The 11,993-nt window shown below is 32.6% G+C and overlaps 1 protein-coding gene across 1 annotated transcript in view; it reads right to left on the bottom strand.

Annotated features, from left to right (window-relative positions):
* The window catches only part of LOC119633068 (diphthine--ammonia ligase), a 39,899-nt gene that overhangs the window by 21,016 nt on the left and 6,890 nt on the right, over positions 1 to 11,993 (bottom strand). The window contains exons 2-3 of the mRNA XM_038026284.1: positions 10,057 to 10,296; positions 9,688 to 9,872 (exon numbers count right to left, since the gene is read on the bottom strand). Coding sequence (XP_037882212.1) covers positions 9,688 to 9,872; positions 10,057 to 10,171 — 300 coding nt within the window. The 5' untranslated portion in view covers positions 10,172 to 10,296. The remainder of the gene's footprint in view (positions 1 to 9,687; positions 9,873 to 10,056; positions 10,297 to 11,993) is intronic.

Below are 11,993 nucleotides of genomic sequence, written 5' to 3'. Positions count from 1 at the left end.
GTATGTATATTACGCCCGCATATTTAGTCGTCCATAAAGTGTCTTCGAAAAGCACAAGCAATGTCTTTGCATTCACCGATAAAATCATTTATTGCAAAATCCGAAAAACATTTCAAATCTTAATACATTTATTTTGCGATCATCATTGTTCCTTGCAATGATCATTATCGACTTAAGCACGTGCAACGGCATGGTAAATATAATTTACGGTTTAAGACGAATTTTTCATTTTGATTTTCATTCTTGTTTTTCTTGTTCTCATTTTCATCAAAAGATCGACACATAAAAATTAATTTCATCCTTGACGTGTAAGTGTTACCATGAATGATAACGAATTTTATACGTATGTTACATCTTTTGCGGAACCTCAACGCCAAACTTTCCAAGCGAGGGGGGGGGGACAAGAAAAACCAAATCACCGATTCTTACCTGCATTCTTTTTCTTCATTCTCTTTTTTTTTTGGTAATCATTTTGCTTTCAAGAATCGCTTCTTCTTACTCACTTCGAATGTAATAAGCATTTGGTAACAAATTAATTTTTTTTCGATATTAGGCTTAAAAAAAAAAAATTCTTGTTTTCATCCATTATTTATCTAGCTTATCATGTGCCCTTACGAGGATAAGTTAGGTATGTTCGCAAGCAATTGTTACGAAAATTGTCGTTTCCTACAATCTCTTGCGCTTACTTTTCTGATTTATTCGCCTGAGTGTCCGAGCAGGCAGAGGCTCGACTAACAATTCAATGGTCGTGGGTTCGAAACTCAAATGCGGTCGAGTTTTTAATAAAGCCGATAGCCTTAGATGCTAGTGCTTTAAGACTTTAGTCTTAGAATTTATTCTCTAGCTAAATTTTTTAATAATAGTAATAATAATAATACTTTTCTGAGATTTTAAATTCCGGGATTATTCTACAACTAACTCTCTCTCTCTCTCTCTCTCTCTCTCTCTCTATCTCTCTTAAGTCACTCTGTTGCCATATTTCGCTTATCTAATTAACAAGCAAAGGCGCTCACATTTGCTTCAAAGCGTAATGCGTTCTTTAACCAACGGTAAACATGTAATATGTAAGATTAGCAGTTAGTTCTTCATCATTACTTACAAGATTGTTATATAATAATTTTTCCGAATGTTACATACGCTATGCTATTCGTTGCTGGATGTAAGAATAACTATACTTGACATTGAAATTTTGTGTTTAACAAAAATTACAAATATTTATTTTTAAATTGTTATACAAATAATTTTCGTATATTTAAAATTATAATATAATTTTAATGTTTTTTTGTACCCTACACCACTTGTAATATAAGTTTGCGCAAATGTTTACAACACTTCGAAAGACTTGAGACGGACTTGAAGGAGAGAGATTCATCTTTTATTAGAATTGTTTTTTGAATCTTGTCGAAGCTTGTCTGTCCGTATGTCGACCTTTTTTGTACCCATGATGAACCAGGATAGTTTCAGAGATTCCACCAAGTATACATATCGTTGATCAATTGATTAAATTCCGATTCGATTTAAAACGAAGATGTCCATCTGTCCGTTTATATAGTGTCTGTTGTGAATATTCAACTGGCCGCAAAAAGGAAGCTATCGATTTCAATGTTCGTGCGGGCAGGCTTTTATTGAAAATCTTCCAAATCGATTGAAGGACACGTTTACAGTACCAGTAACTAAAGTGAGTTCACCTCTGTTGTTTTTCAAAAGAATTATCAATTGCTTTTTTGCTCATTATTCGTAGATTACTCTACATATGTTTAGAAAAGTTTGAATTTACTTTCTATGGGCCATTGGTCTCTGTGTCGTAACTGTATAAAAATCGAAAAAATGGTTTACGCCTACTTAATTTTATAGCGGGTCGTAATCTCATTTTTGCTCTAATAACACGCAGAAGAGTAAATTCGGCATGCATCTAAGCATGTCTGTTCGTTCGTCGGTCCATCTGTCCGTTTGCACATCTATGCAGTGTCTCTGGCAAATATTTTGAACGCCCAAAAACTTGAATTGAAATTTGAAAATGACTCAAATTTTGCAAAAAAGCACACATCTATTATTATCATTGTTAATTCATTCGCCCTGTTCGTAACACCGCGATAATAATATATCGCTAAAAACCATACGCCTTGATATGTCATCTAAATTACGAATGGCAGATATATTCCTATAATGATTTTTACAAAATATGGTCGTAAAATTGATCCGATTCGATCCATTTGTAATAGATTTACACCTTGAGCAAGAACACGTTACCATATCTATTCAATTTCATTAAAGTATTTCGAAAATGACGACGAATATGATTGAAAAGAAAATTTCATGGACAGACAAACTTACATTAAGATTCAGTGAAGAAAATGATTTTTATTAATAAACGATTAGTTTATCTCAAGTCATTCGCCTAAGCTTACAAAGTTTTACAATATGTTATGTATACTAGATATGACATCTAGCCCCGTAAAAGAGGAGAGGAGATTAAAGGAAAAAATAGTTGAAGATAAACATCGCTATGTTATGTGTCATCCGAAGATTTCGAGATTGAGCAATGTTTGCAAAAGTGGTGCGATTATAGAACGGCATCCAACACAATTCCAAGAATTAACAACTAAGAAAATTATATTCGGTCATGACCGAATCTTTTGTACCCATCACCATTATCCTAGAAAGAAAAAAAAAAGTGAAAGAACTAGATTTTCATGCTTAATAATACGGAGTGGGCGAGACTGATTTTTTTCGATTTTCAAAATGAAACTTTCTGTCGTATAGGCGTGTGAGCGTAGTAGGTAGGTGTGTGTTCTTTTGCATATTGCAGACGATATCTTCATTTTCGCTAACGTGAGAATGTTTACCATAGATACTACACAGTTCCGGTGACCTATAGACTATATATAGACCTATAGAAACAGACTGGCGTGCTTAGGTGCGTTCCAAGTTTGAAACTGACAAAAAATTTATATACCTATAGAATATAATGTGATATAATGTTTTTTTAAATTTAGGTCGGCTGTAGTTTATCAGTAATGAGTAAGAAACCAATTTTTTGTTCCTTTTGCAAAGCAGACATGTTGTCAGTTTACGCAATACTGTAGGCGTGTCCTTCAATCGATTTGGACCATATTCAGTCTCAACGTGCAAGAATATTCATTGGTTTTGTCAGATTTGAACAAACACAGATTACACAGACGGACAGACAGATAGATGGACATATTTAAATCGGTTTAGAATTTAATACTGGTCCAGAATGTGTATACTTTGCAGGACTTGCGACGCTTCGTTCTAGGCGTCGCAAACATTTTGACAAAATGAATATACACCACATCGTTCGGTGATAGTAATAAAAATGATTTCATATAATGCACAACGACTTTCTTTTGTGAATTTAAGACTTGTTCAGGGATATGAAACGCAAGACCGTTTCTGAGACTTACTTACTTAAGAGCATTTGTGACATAAGATTTTCATCTTTGTTGCAACGAAGTAAATAGTCTTGATAACAATAATAAATATTCATTTCATTTGTTATCTATTCTAAGCACGAAGCTGTCTTATGCACTTACAGGGATAGTTTTCACTTTCCACCGATTGTTATATGTTTTACTTCGATTGCGAACTAAAATTTTTATTTTAATGTTTGTTTTTTACACGATTTTTACAAAACAAAAAAAAAAAAAAGAACTACTTATGTGAATTCGAAGAATTCTTTTGGTAAAGTTTTTAGGTTATGTAATGCAAGTCATATTGTTATTCAATATATTGGGAATGTTTCAAAAATCCTACAAAAAAATGGATTACATATTGTGCACCTTTCTTTTTTTTTTTTTTTTTTTTTTTCTTAAATAAAATATACACGATCTACTTCTATAATCTTAGGGGAAGAGGAAAACTTTATATTCTATTAAAATTCTACTGTAATTAGAGAAATTTATGCATAGGTAATACTATGTGAATAATTGTATGAGGAAAACAATTTGAAAATAAAATTTATATGAGATTTAAGCGACGCAGTCAACGCGAGAAGTAATAATATTGTACAACAACAATATACATAAGAATAAGTTGATATGTCTGTCATAAGCAATAAAACGAAGTGTGTCATCTATATAAATCTATAGTTTTTATATACATATAAGTATGTATATGATAAGTATAGGCTTGTAACGTGAATATTTATTTAATTAAAATATGTTTCCTTTGTTAAGTATATTTTCTGGTAATTGATTTGTCCCCTTTTAATGCGAAATGAATTGATCTCTTGACGAAGTAAGAAAATTAAATTCGGCTGGGATCGAATTTTTTATACCCATCACTGTTGATACTGATCAAGAACATATATATATATATATGCTTCGTGGGGGTCTCTGAGGGTTCCTTCTGGGCGGTACAAACGTTTTGATAACATCGTTTGACATTTGACCCTCATCGTTCGGTGATGGGTATAAAAAATGAAAGAAATTTCAAAATACATACTCGTATGTGCTCTGCTTATAATCGGGATAATTGAAAAGGTAAGAAAGGGGAATTTTAGTCCTAAACTAGTTTGCTTAGCATTTTTATACGCATCATCGGCGGATGGGTTATACATTTTGAGGGAAAGATTTGCAACGACCAGAAGGAAACTTCAGTGTATATATGTGGATTCTAGATCCATATCAAATTCTGAGTCGATTTAACCGTGATGGGAAGATGTAAAAGATTCGGTCACCAATGAATATAATTTTCTTAGGTGTTTTTTTTTTTTTAAATTATTTTTTTATTTCGTTTATCACATCTAGAGAAACACAGGAAAAAAAAAAGCAAAAAAATATCATATCAAACGTTAGCCATGACCTACAATTCGCCATACGCGGCATGTCGTTCCGTCTTTTGTTCGAATTATCAAAGTTGCAAAAAAAAACCAGAATCAGAATTTGAAACTTTGTTCATATGTATATGATTGAGTTGAGTTGTGCGTTGCAAGAAATGCATTTTTTTTTTTTTTGAAATATCTTTCGGGCGTAAGTAATCTCTAGTCGTATATTGATTCGAGATTCTAATCTATTTCATCTAATTTCACGTGAAAATTATCTAATTTATTTTACGTGTGGTTGAGTAGACGGACGAAATGCGAATCGAAAAGCTTTGCCAGAATATATGCATTTTTCGAATCTTGTTTACTATAATATTTTTAGAGCGTATTTCATTCATAAATAACTTTTTCAACAGCATTGTAATTACGTAATAAACTAGCTGACAGGGCTCAAGTTTAATTGATTTATTATTTTGATTTGTTTTCATTAACAAGCAAGTCGTGAATTGTGGAATTATTGCTGAAATGAATGAATGAATGAATTTATAAAGGAACGAAAGTTTTCTGTTTGCGTTTGCGTTTATGCTTGCGATTGTGTTTGTGTTTGTATTCGCTATTCATTGCATGCATGCATACGCAAACTGAAAGAAGAAGAAGAAGAAGAAAAAAAAAAACTATGATTGAACTTATGATACAATAATTTTTATATTAATATAAACATAAACACACATTATTTATAAATAACTGAAAGAACGATCGATGAAATAACTAATAAATTATGGAACGTAAGAGAAAATTTTATTTAAAAATTTACCGATTTAATAAAATATATCTATGTATAGGTATATATATATATAATACGCTTCTGGCATATCTCATACTCAATAGCTTCAAACTTCTCAGTTCACCATTTGTTGCGACTAAAAGTGTACCCAAACTATTAGTGTGGTGGTAGTGGCGGTAAGAACCGTAAACCAAGGTCAACCTTTAGATAGGCCACATGCGGAATTTCATGCCACTCCCATGAAGTTAGTTAGTACTTAGTTGAGAGCGGTAGAAAGTAGCAAAGGAAAACCTTTGCTAATTCACTTTATTTGACAAAAAAAAAAAAACTAAACTCCTTGTTATGGTTAAACGTGATTTTTTGAAAGAGAAAAAATTTCAATACAAATACAAAAAAAAAAAAAAACAAAGTCTCGGTAAACATTGTAAAGAATATATAATTCATCAGACACAAAATGTTGTGTCCAGAGATAATGGGGCTTAATATCGAATAAATTCGATTGGTGTCGATTATCGATTCGCTGTAACGCGTTGTCAGTCCGCATATGTCGATAAGGTAAGCAGTTCTCTTACTTCCTTCGATCGTAAAATTGTTTTCGTGTAGTATATGCATATTACGATCGAGTTTAGGCGATATCGATAACTGTAAACCGATCCCCAGGCTTAACTTTGAGGTTAATTTGACTTTAAGGTGACTTTAAGGTTACTTTGAAAGCCCTTACGGACTACGTATATGAATTGCTTCTACAATCATCATATTCTGTATCGTATTCGCCTTCTTTCTACAAAATCTCAAAACATATGTCTGGTGTCTGGTAAGCCTTTTTGCATTGCATGAAAAACTCGAATATTAAGACATCGTGACACTGCCGAATGCCTGATAAATTATATCATTTGGGAAGCCTTGAAAATTGTCATCTTTTCCTTATCGACATATTACAAAGCGGCTATGCATGAGTTTGGTCATGAATATGCCGTTCTTGTATGGTTCCCGCTTCTATGTGTGATGTTGATTCACAGGATGATGTTGTTTAACAGGAATAGTGGCTCTTCATTTGTATTGCGATTATTTGATCTTCTTTTAATCAGCTGATGAAAAACTTCAGCTTCAATCTTCCCAATCATTCTTCTAGAAAGTTTATTTTTATATAATCGAATATAACTATGAGGATCTGTTGATGCTGCTTTATATCTATGACTTAACCTCAATATCGGGCTTTCTAAATACTATGATATGAACTCATGCATGTCTTTGCCTATATCGTATTTAAATTAAGTTTTAATCTTCAAAGTTTCGTATAATTGTATCAAATATGTCTTGCATGGTGGCATTAAGTTTCAGAGGTCCAATGCCAGGCTAGCGTCTATACTAACATGTAGACATGTCTCTGTGCTTGATGTCGTGTACATGCCTTTGTTTTTCATCTTTTTCTCTGAATTGTTTATTTCTACATAGATATTGTTCTTCTTTTTTATTCTTTATTCTTTATCTATTTTTCATACTTGAAAAATTAAAGTAAAGTAAACTAATGTTTAGTATAAGAATGTTTTTTAAAAGTCAACTTAGTTTGACTATTATTTTAATGCAGCTGTAAATAAATAAATAAATAAATAAGTCAATCATACATATATATGTTACATGAATTGTGTCTTGTGAGCAAAGTGTAAGGAGATATATATCATTGACAGCACTGCATGTCATTCTGTCCTAAATTGGAAAAATATGCAATTGAAGTGACGGATCTGATTAAGTTGGCTTGATGGGGAACGCAGTAAGAGGGAATTGTGGAAAGTGCTTTACAAATTCGCATACGTCCGTCTGTCGCCAGCAAAAGCATGCTGAATATGAACTGATTTTAACTTGAGCTGGGCGCTTATCTCTCGAATGCGAAGAATTCTTCAGACCTCTCTCTCTCTCTCTTTCTCTCTCTTTCTCTCTCTTATTCCGATTAACACTGGTTCAAATCGATGCAGCGTCATATTTAGCAGGAGCAGCAAGTTCTACCGCGAGATTTCTCGCAAAGCGTTGAATTAAAAATTTTGCGAATTTTAAGAACGTAATTTAGAGAAACTCGAGTAATAAGAAAAAAATTTGCGATAAAATTTGTTTTTCGGGGCAAAGTTTTCCGTTGATCGTAATCGTAGCTTTCATAGATAGTCAAACAATCGTCATCTATTTCACTATATCCCCGTTGTATGTCCATTAAAAATGGTATCATGAACTTCCTGGCCCATCCTATCGCAAACTTTTAACAAGTTTAATACAGTCAAGTCGTTTGTTAAGCAATTTCCATGTAACGTGGCAGGTCTACTCCGTCTCTCGTGCAGAGACCTTTTAACGACTCTAATTACTTGAAAAATGTATCTACGGTTCGACTTATTTGATATGTTCAATTTCTATTGCTAACATATATGGATTCTTTCCTACTCGAGTTGTCGGGGAATGTCTGCAAAAACGAGTGAACATCAAAATATTGCTTTCCTAAGATTCTACATAAAATGGTACAACCACCACATTCAATTTGCATTAATTCACGGCTTCCATAAAAAACGCCAATGTTTTCCGCACAACGTGATTTGTCCGATTTGTGTTAGCCCAGACATTCACAGAACATATTTCGAGACATGAATTAGTTCCAAGTTTCCATACAACGCGGTATAAATAAATCGTTTCATAGTGGACTTCGGGACAGACATTTGATATTATTTTTATAGTTTCGAATCTCTTCTCATCAAACGATATACGATAAACGAGTTATTCCATTGATATGTTCCGATAAGATTTAATATTCGTTATCGTTGGGAGGGACAACTAATCGAGATCGAGTTAACTAAGACAGAAGATAAGTAAGCATAAAATATCTTACGATAAATATCTTCAGCACAATATCATGCGAAAATTCCATTACATGAGAGATTTTTATTTTTTTTTTTTTTTGCTCAATTATCGAACATATGTATGGCGATGAAAATTTACCGAAGACTTAAACATACTTCAAGATCCATGAAATTTAATTAAGACTTATTTTGAAAACAGATGAAACAGTTAGATAGAACAGGTATTATCGCCGCATTACGACAGTTTTTTTTTTTTTTTTGTTTAACACAGAAAACAGAAAACTCACAAAGAGATATGCGTTGTGCCAGACGAGAATGTTGTAAACGGATGATTCGAGCCTTGGAGATGCCTTATGCTCTAATTGCCGTGACTGAATTGAAGCAATCAATAAAAAAGCGTGACATTCGCTCACAAATTTATACATTTTTCAATACATTTTTTGACGGATGAGGCTCTTATATGAAATGGTGTCCAAATAGTTCCCGATAATTGTTGAAAGCATATAATGAAATTTTAAAATTGCCATCAATGACTGAATCAAAGGTTATTTCTTAATCGATGCAACGCGATCGATAAATGACAGTTGAATTTATTCAAGGATTTATTTCGAGTTTTTTAGCATAGAATTATTAGAGTAACTCTACAAATGAATCCTGACTGGTAATCAGTTAAGTTATGGTAGTTTTTTCTCTCTATGAGCATTTGGAAAAACTATAACTTCTCTATGGGAAGGTACTACGTTTAAGTTTTACGCATCGATACGAAGCAATGGGCTGAAGTGAGCCGAGAAACGGACGAAATAGACTTTAAAGCATGACGATGTTTGGTTCCACATAGAAAAGACCGCCCAGCGAACGTTAGCAACACTGAAATTTGTTGTATTTGTCGGGTACTACAACTTCTGGTTAGCCCTGGTCTCAATCGACGGCCTATTGCCTAGCCGAGAAGGACTTCGATTTTCATAACGAGATTTAAAAAATGGCTCCTATGGGAATAAACTTAAAAGACTACTATACTAAAACACAATACTTTTGATATAATATTTTGTATATAGATAGAAACATTCTTATTCACAAAAAAAAAAAAAAAAAAAAAAAAGAAAAAGAAGACGTTCCAGATTAATAGCTAAATAGGTAAAGGTATCATCTATTCATGCAATTAAATGATATATGTATATATATATATATATTATATATATATATATAAATAATAATAAATATATATATATAAGAAATAAATAAATAAATATATATATATATATATATATATATATATGACTCACCTTACACAAATTTAATAGATCGTAAAGATCTTCAACTTCATCGTTATCGGTAGGCACATAATGTTTACCACGCTGTGTACTTTGTCCTTTCGTTTCGCGACGATATAGGGGTAAATTCATAGCTTCGGCTAAAATTTCGATCCCCATATGGCCAACTGTTTGATACATAAAACTGTCAAGTTCATCTGACAAAACAAATAGAAAAAGGAAAGAAATTTAAAATATATATCTAGAAATAATAAAATATATAAAGAATATCGGATTTGATTATTATATAACTTTGCACAAGATTTTGAATAAAGTTAAGCGAGAATTTTTTTGCCTTCGTCGACTGTTCATACGCTAGTCTTTGTTCTTTCTTTCGCTTACCTCTGTCTTTTGGGTGTAAATTGGCTAAAGCTACAATTTCATGACCTTCGGCTACACATTGCATCATATTGTAGCAGCTATCCTTGCCACCACTAACCATAGCCACAACACGCATTTTGGCGACAACGTTTGTCGTTACTTGACGTTGAATAATCAAAATTCCGTTTCAACGATAAACTTATAATTTTTATATATGTGCCACACAGCTCTTCAAAAGCGTCTCATTGTTATTGTTTGATACTAAAATTAATAATTAAATATGAAAATTGAAAATTTTTTTATATTTCATTGCATTATAAAAGAAGAATTAGGTTTAAAAATATTAATGTAAAAATAAATTAAAAAACAAGAACATTACAGTCGGGCAAGGCCGACTGCCTCCATATCCACTTTGCCTAACACAATTATTCATTCATTCATTCATTTATTCATTTTCGTGATATTACATCAAAAATGATGATGTCTTGCTTCCATATCAAGGCATACTTTTCATAAGAAACCTTACCTGAGAGTGAGTCAAAAAAGTGAACTGATAGGATACGAAATTTTGGTACAAAAAATTTATTTTCTTATTACAAATTTCTTTTCATTATTTTTCATCTATTTTCGTTAGATATTGTCGCCATATATAGGCTTAGAACCTTTTCAGGAGATTTCTTATATATGGCGATATCCAAAAAATGTATCTATGTAGTTCAAATTTGGTACAGTCAACTTTTATGCCCAATTGCTATTGTAGACCAATTTTCTTCAGGAAATATTAAAACTTATATCCTTTTGGTATGTGAAGGTTTAGTCCTACGCAGGAAATTCAAAAAATTACATCTCCCAATCAAAATTTGGCTAAATGCCACTGTTTAGCGGTTTTTCTTACTCCAATTTTTCCCACGAAACGATTACTTAAAAATAAGACGTTATATGTGCAGTGATCGCTGAAGGGCTCTCATCCAATCCACTGTCAACAGTGTGTGTTTGGTCTTGTGCCAAGACAAGGCAGTTCAGTCAAAATATGTCGATCTGTGGATTGACTACCAAAGTATATGGGTAAACTTCACAGACAGACAGATAGATAGATAGACATGCAGGCTTAAATCAAGCATGAAATATGATTTTGAATAGATCGTTATAATGACAAGTCGGTTTGCCTTAACTTCTTCTGAGAGTTGCATATGTCCCGATACGATAGGCGAAGAGTAATAGAGATTAGGGTTCTGTAGAAAATATATATGCAATGAATTCTGAATGTGGATTATATCGTAACGAGTTTTCTGCTTTACTTGGCCGATTTCTAAAGACTTTCTTTTTTCGCTTCTTTATATGCTGGTGTGGGAAGTCTTATCCTTTTACGTCTGATAAGTGCAATTTACTTAGACCTTTCGGGCCAATTGCATGCATCATTATGTCAAAGTACTATATATATATATATATATATACTTGATGTTTTTTTTTACCAACTATATACACACGTCTGCACGATTATATCCCGAACTAATATTTGGAGGATAATTTTCGATTTGTAGAAAACTTTTAATGGTTCCTTGTGTTTACATCAACTCATTTTTTTTGGATTTTGCATTATATAGTTTTTTTGGTTCCTGCTTTGCGCCTGCTTTTACGTATCTCACGTTTTTGTACATATGCCAGGTTTCAGTTTTTCTACTCTCATTTTTGTATTTCATTTTGTATTAAGCGTTATAACAATAGGCTGAAGATAGATGGACGGATGGACAAGGTTAAATTTTGGTTCTCGAAAGCTTTTTAGTAGGCGTTATGTACACACATTCAAAATTGGAAATGTTTTTTTCGACAATCAGTCATTTCCTTATCGGACAGCTTGTTATTAAAGCGGGACTTAAAGCCAACGTTACAAGTAAATATATCAATTACTCTCGCTTTGAAGAGCGAGAAGAAGTCAACTTTAAGTGTAAACTTGCCTA

Source organism: Glossina fuscipes, unplaced genomic scaffold (assembly GCF_014805625.2).
Source record: "Glossina fuscipes isolate IAEA_lab_2018 unplaced genomic scaffold, Yale_Gfus_2 0, whole genome shotgun sequence".
Taxonomy (NCBI): Eukaryota; Metazoa; Arthropoda; class Insecta; order Diptera; family Glossinidae; genus Glossina; species Glossina fuscipes.
The sequence above is the reverse complement of the archived record's forward strand: the minus strand, read 5'-3'. Positions and strand labels throughout refer to the sequence as shown.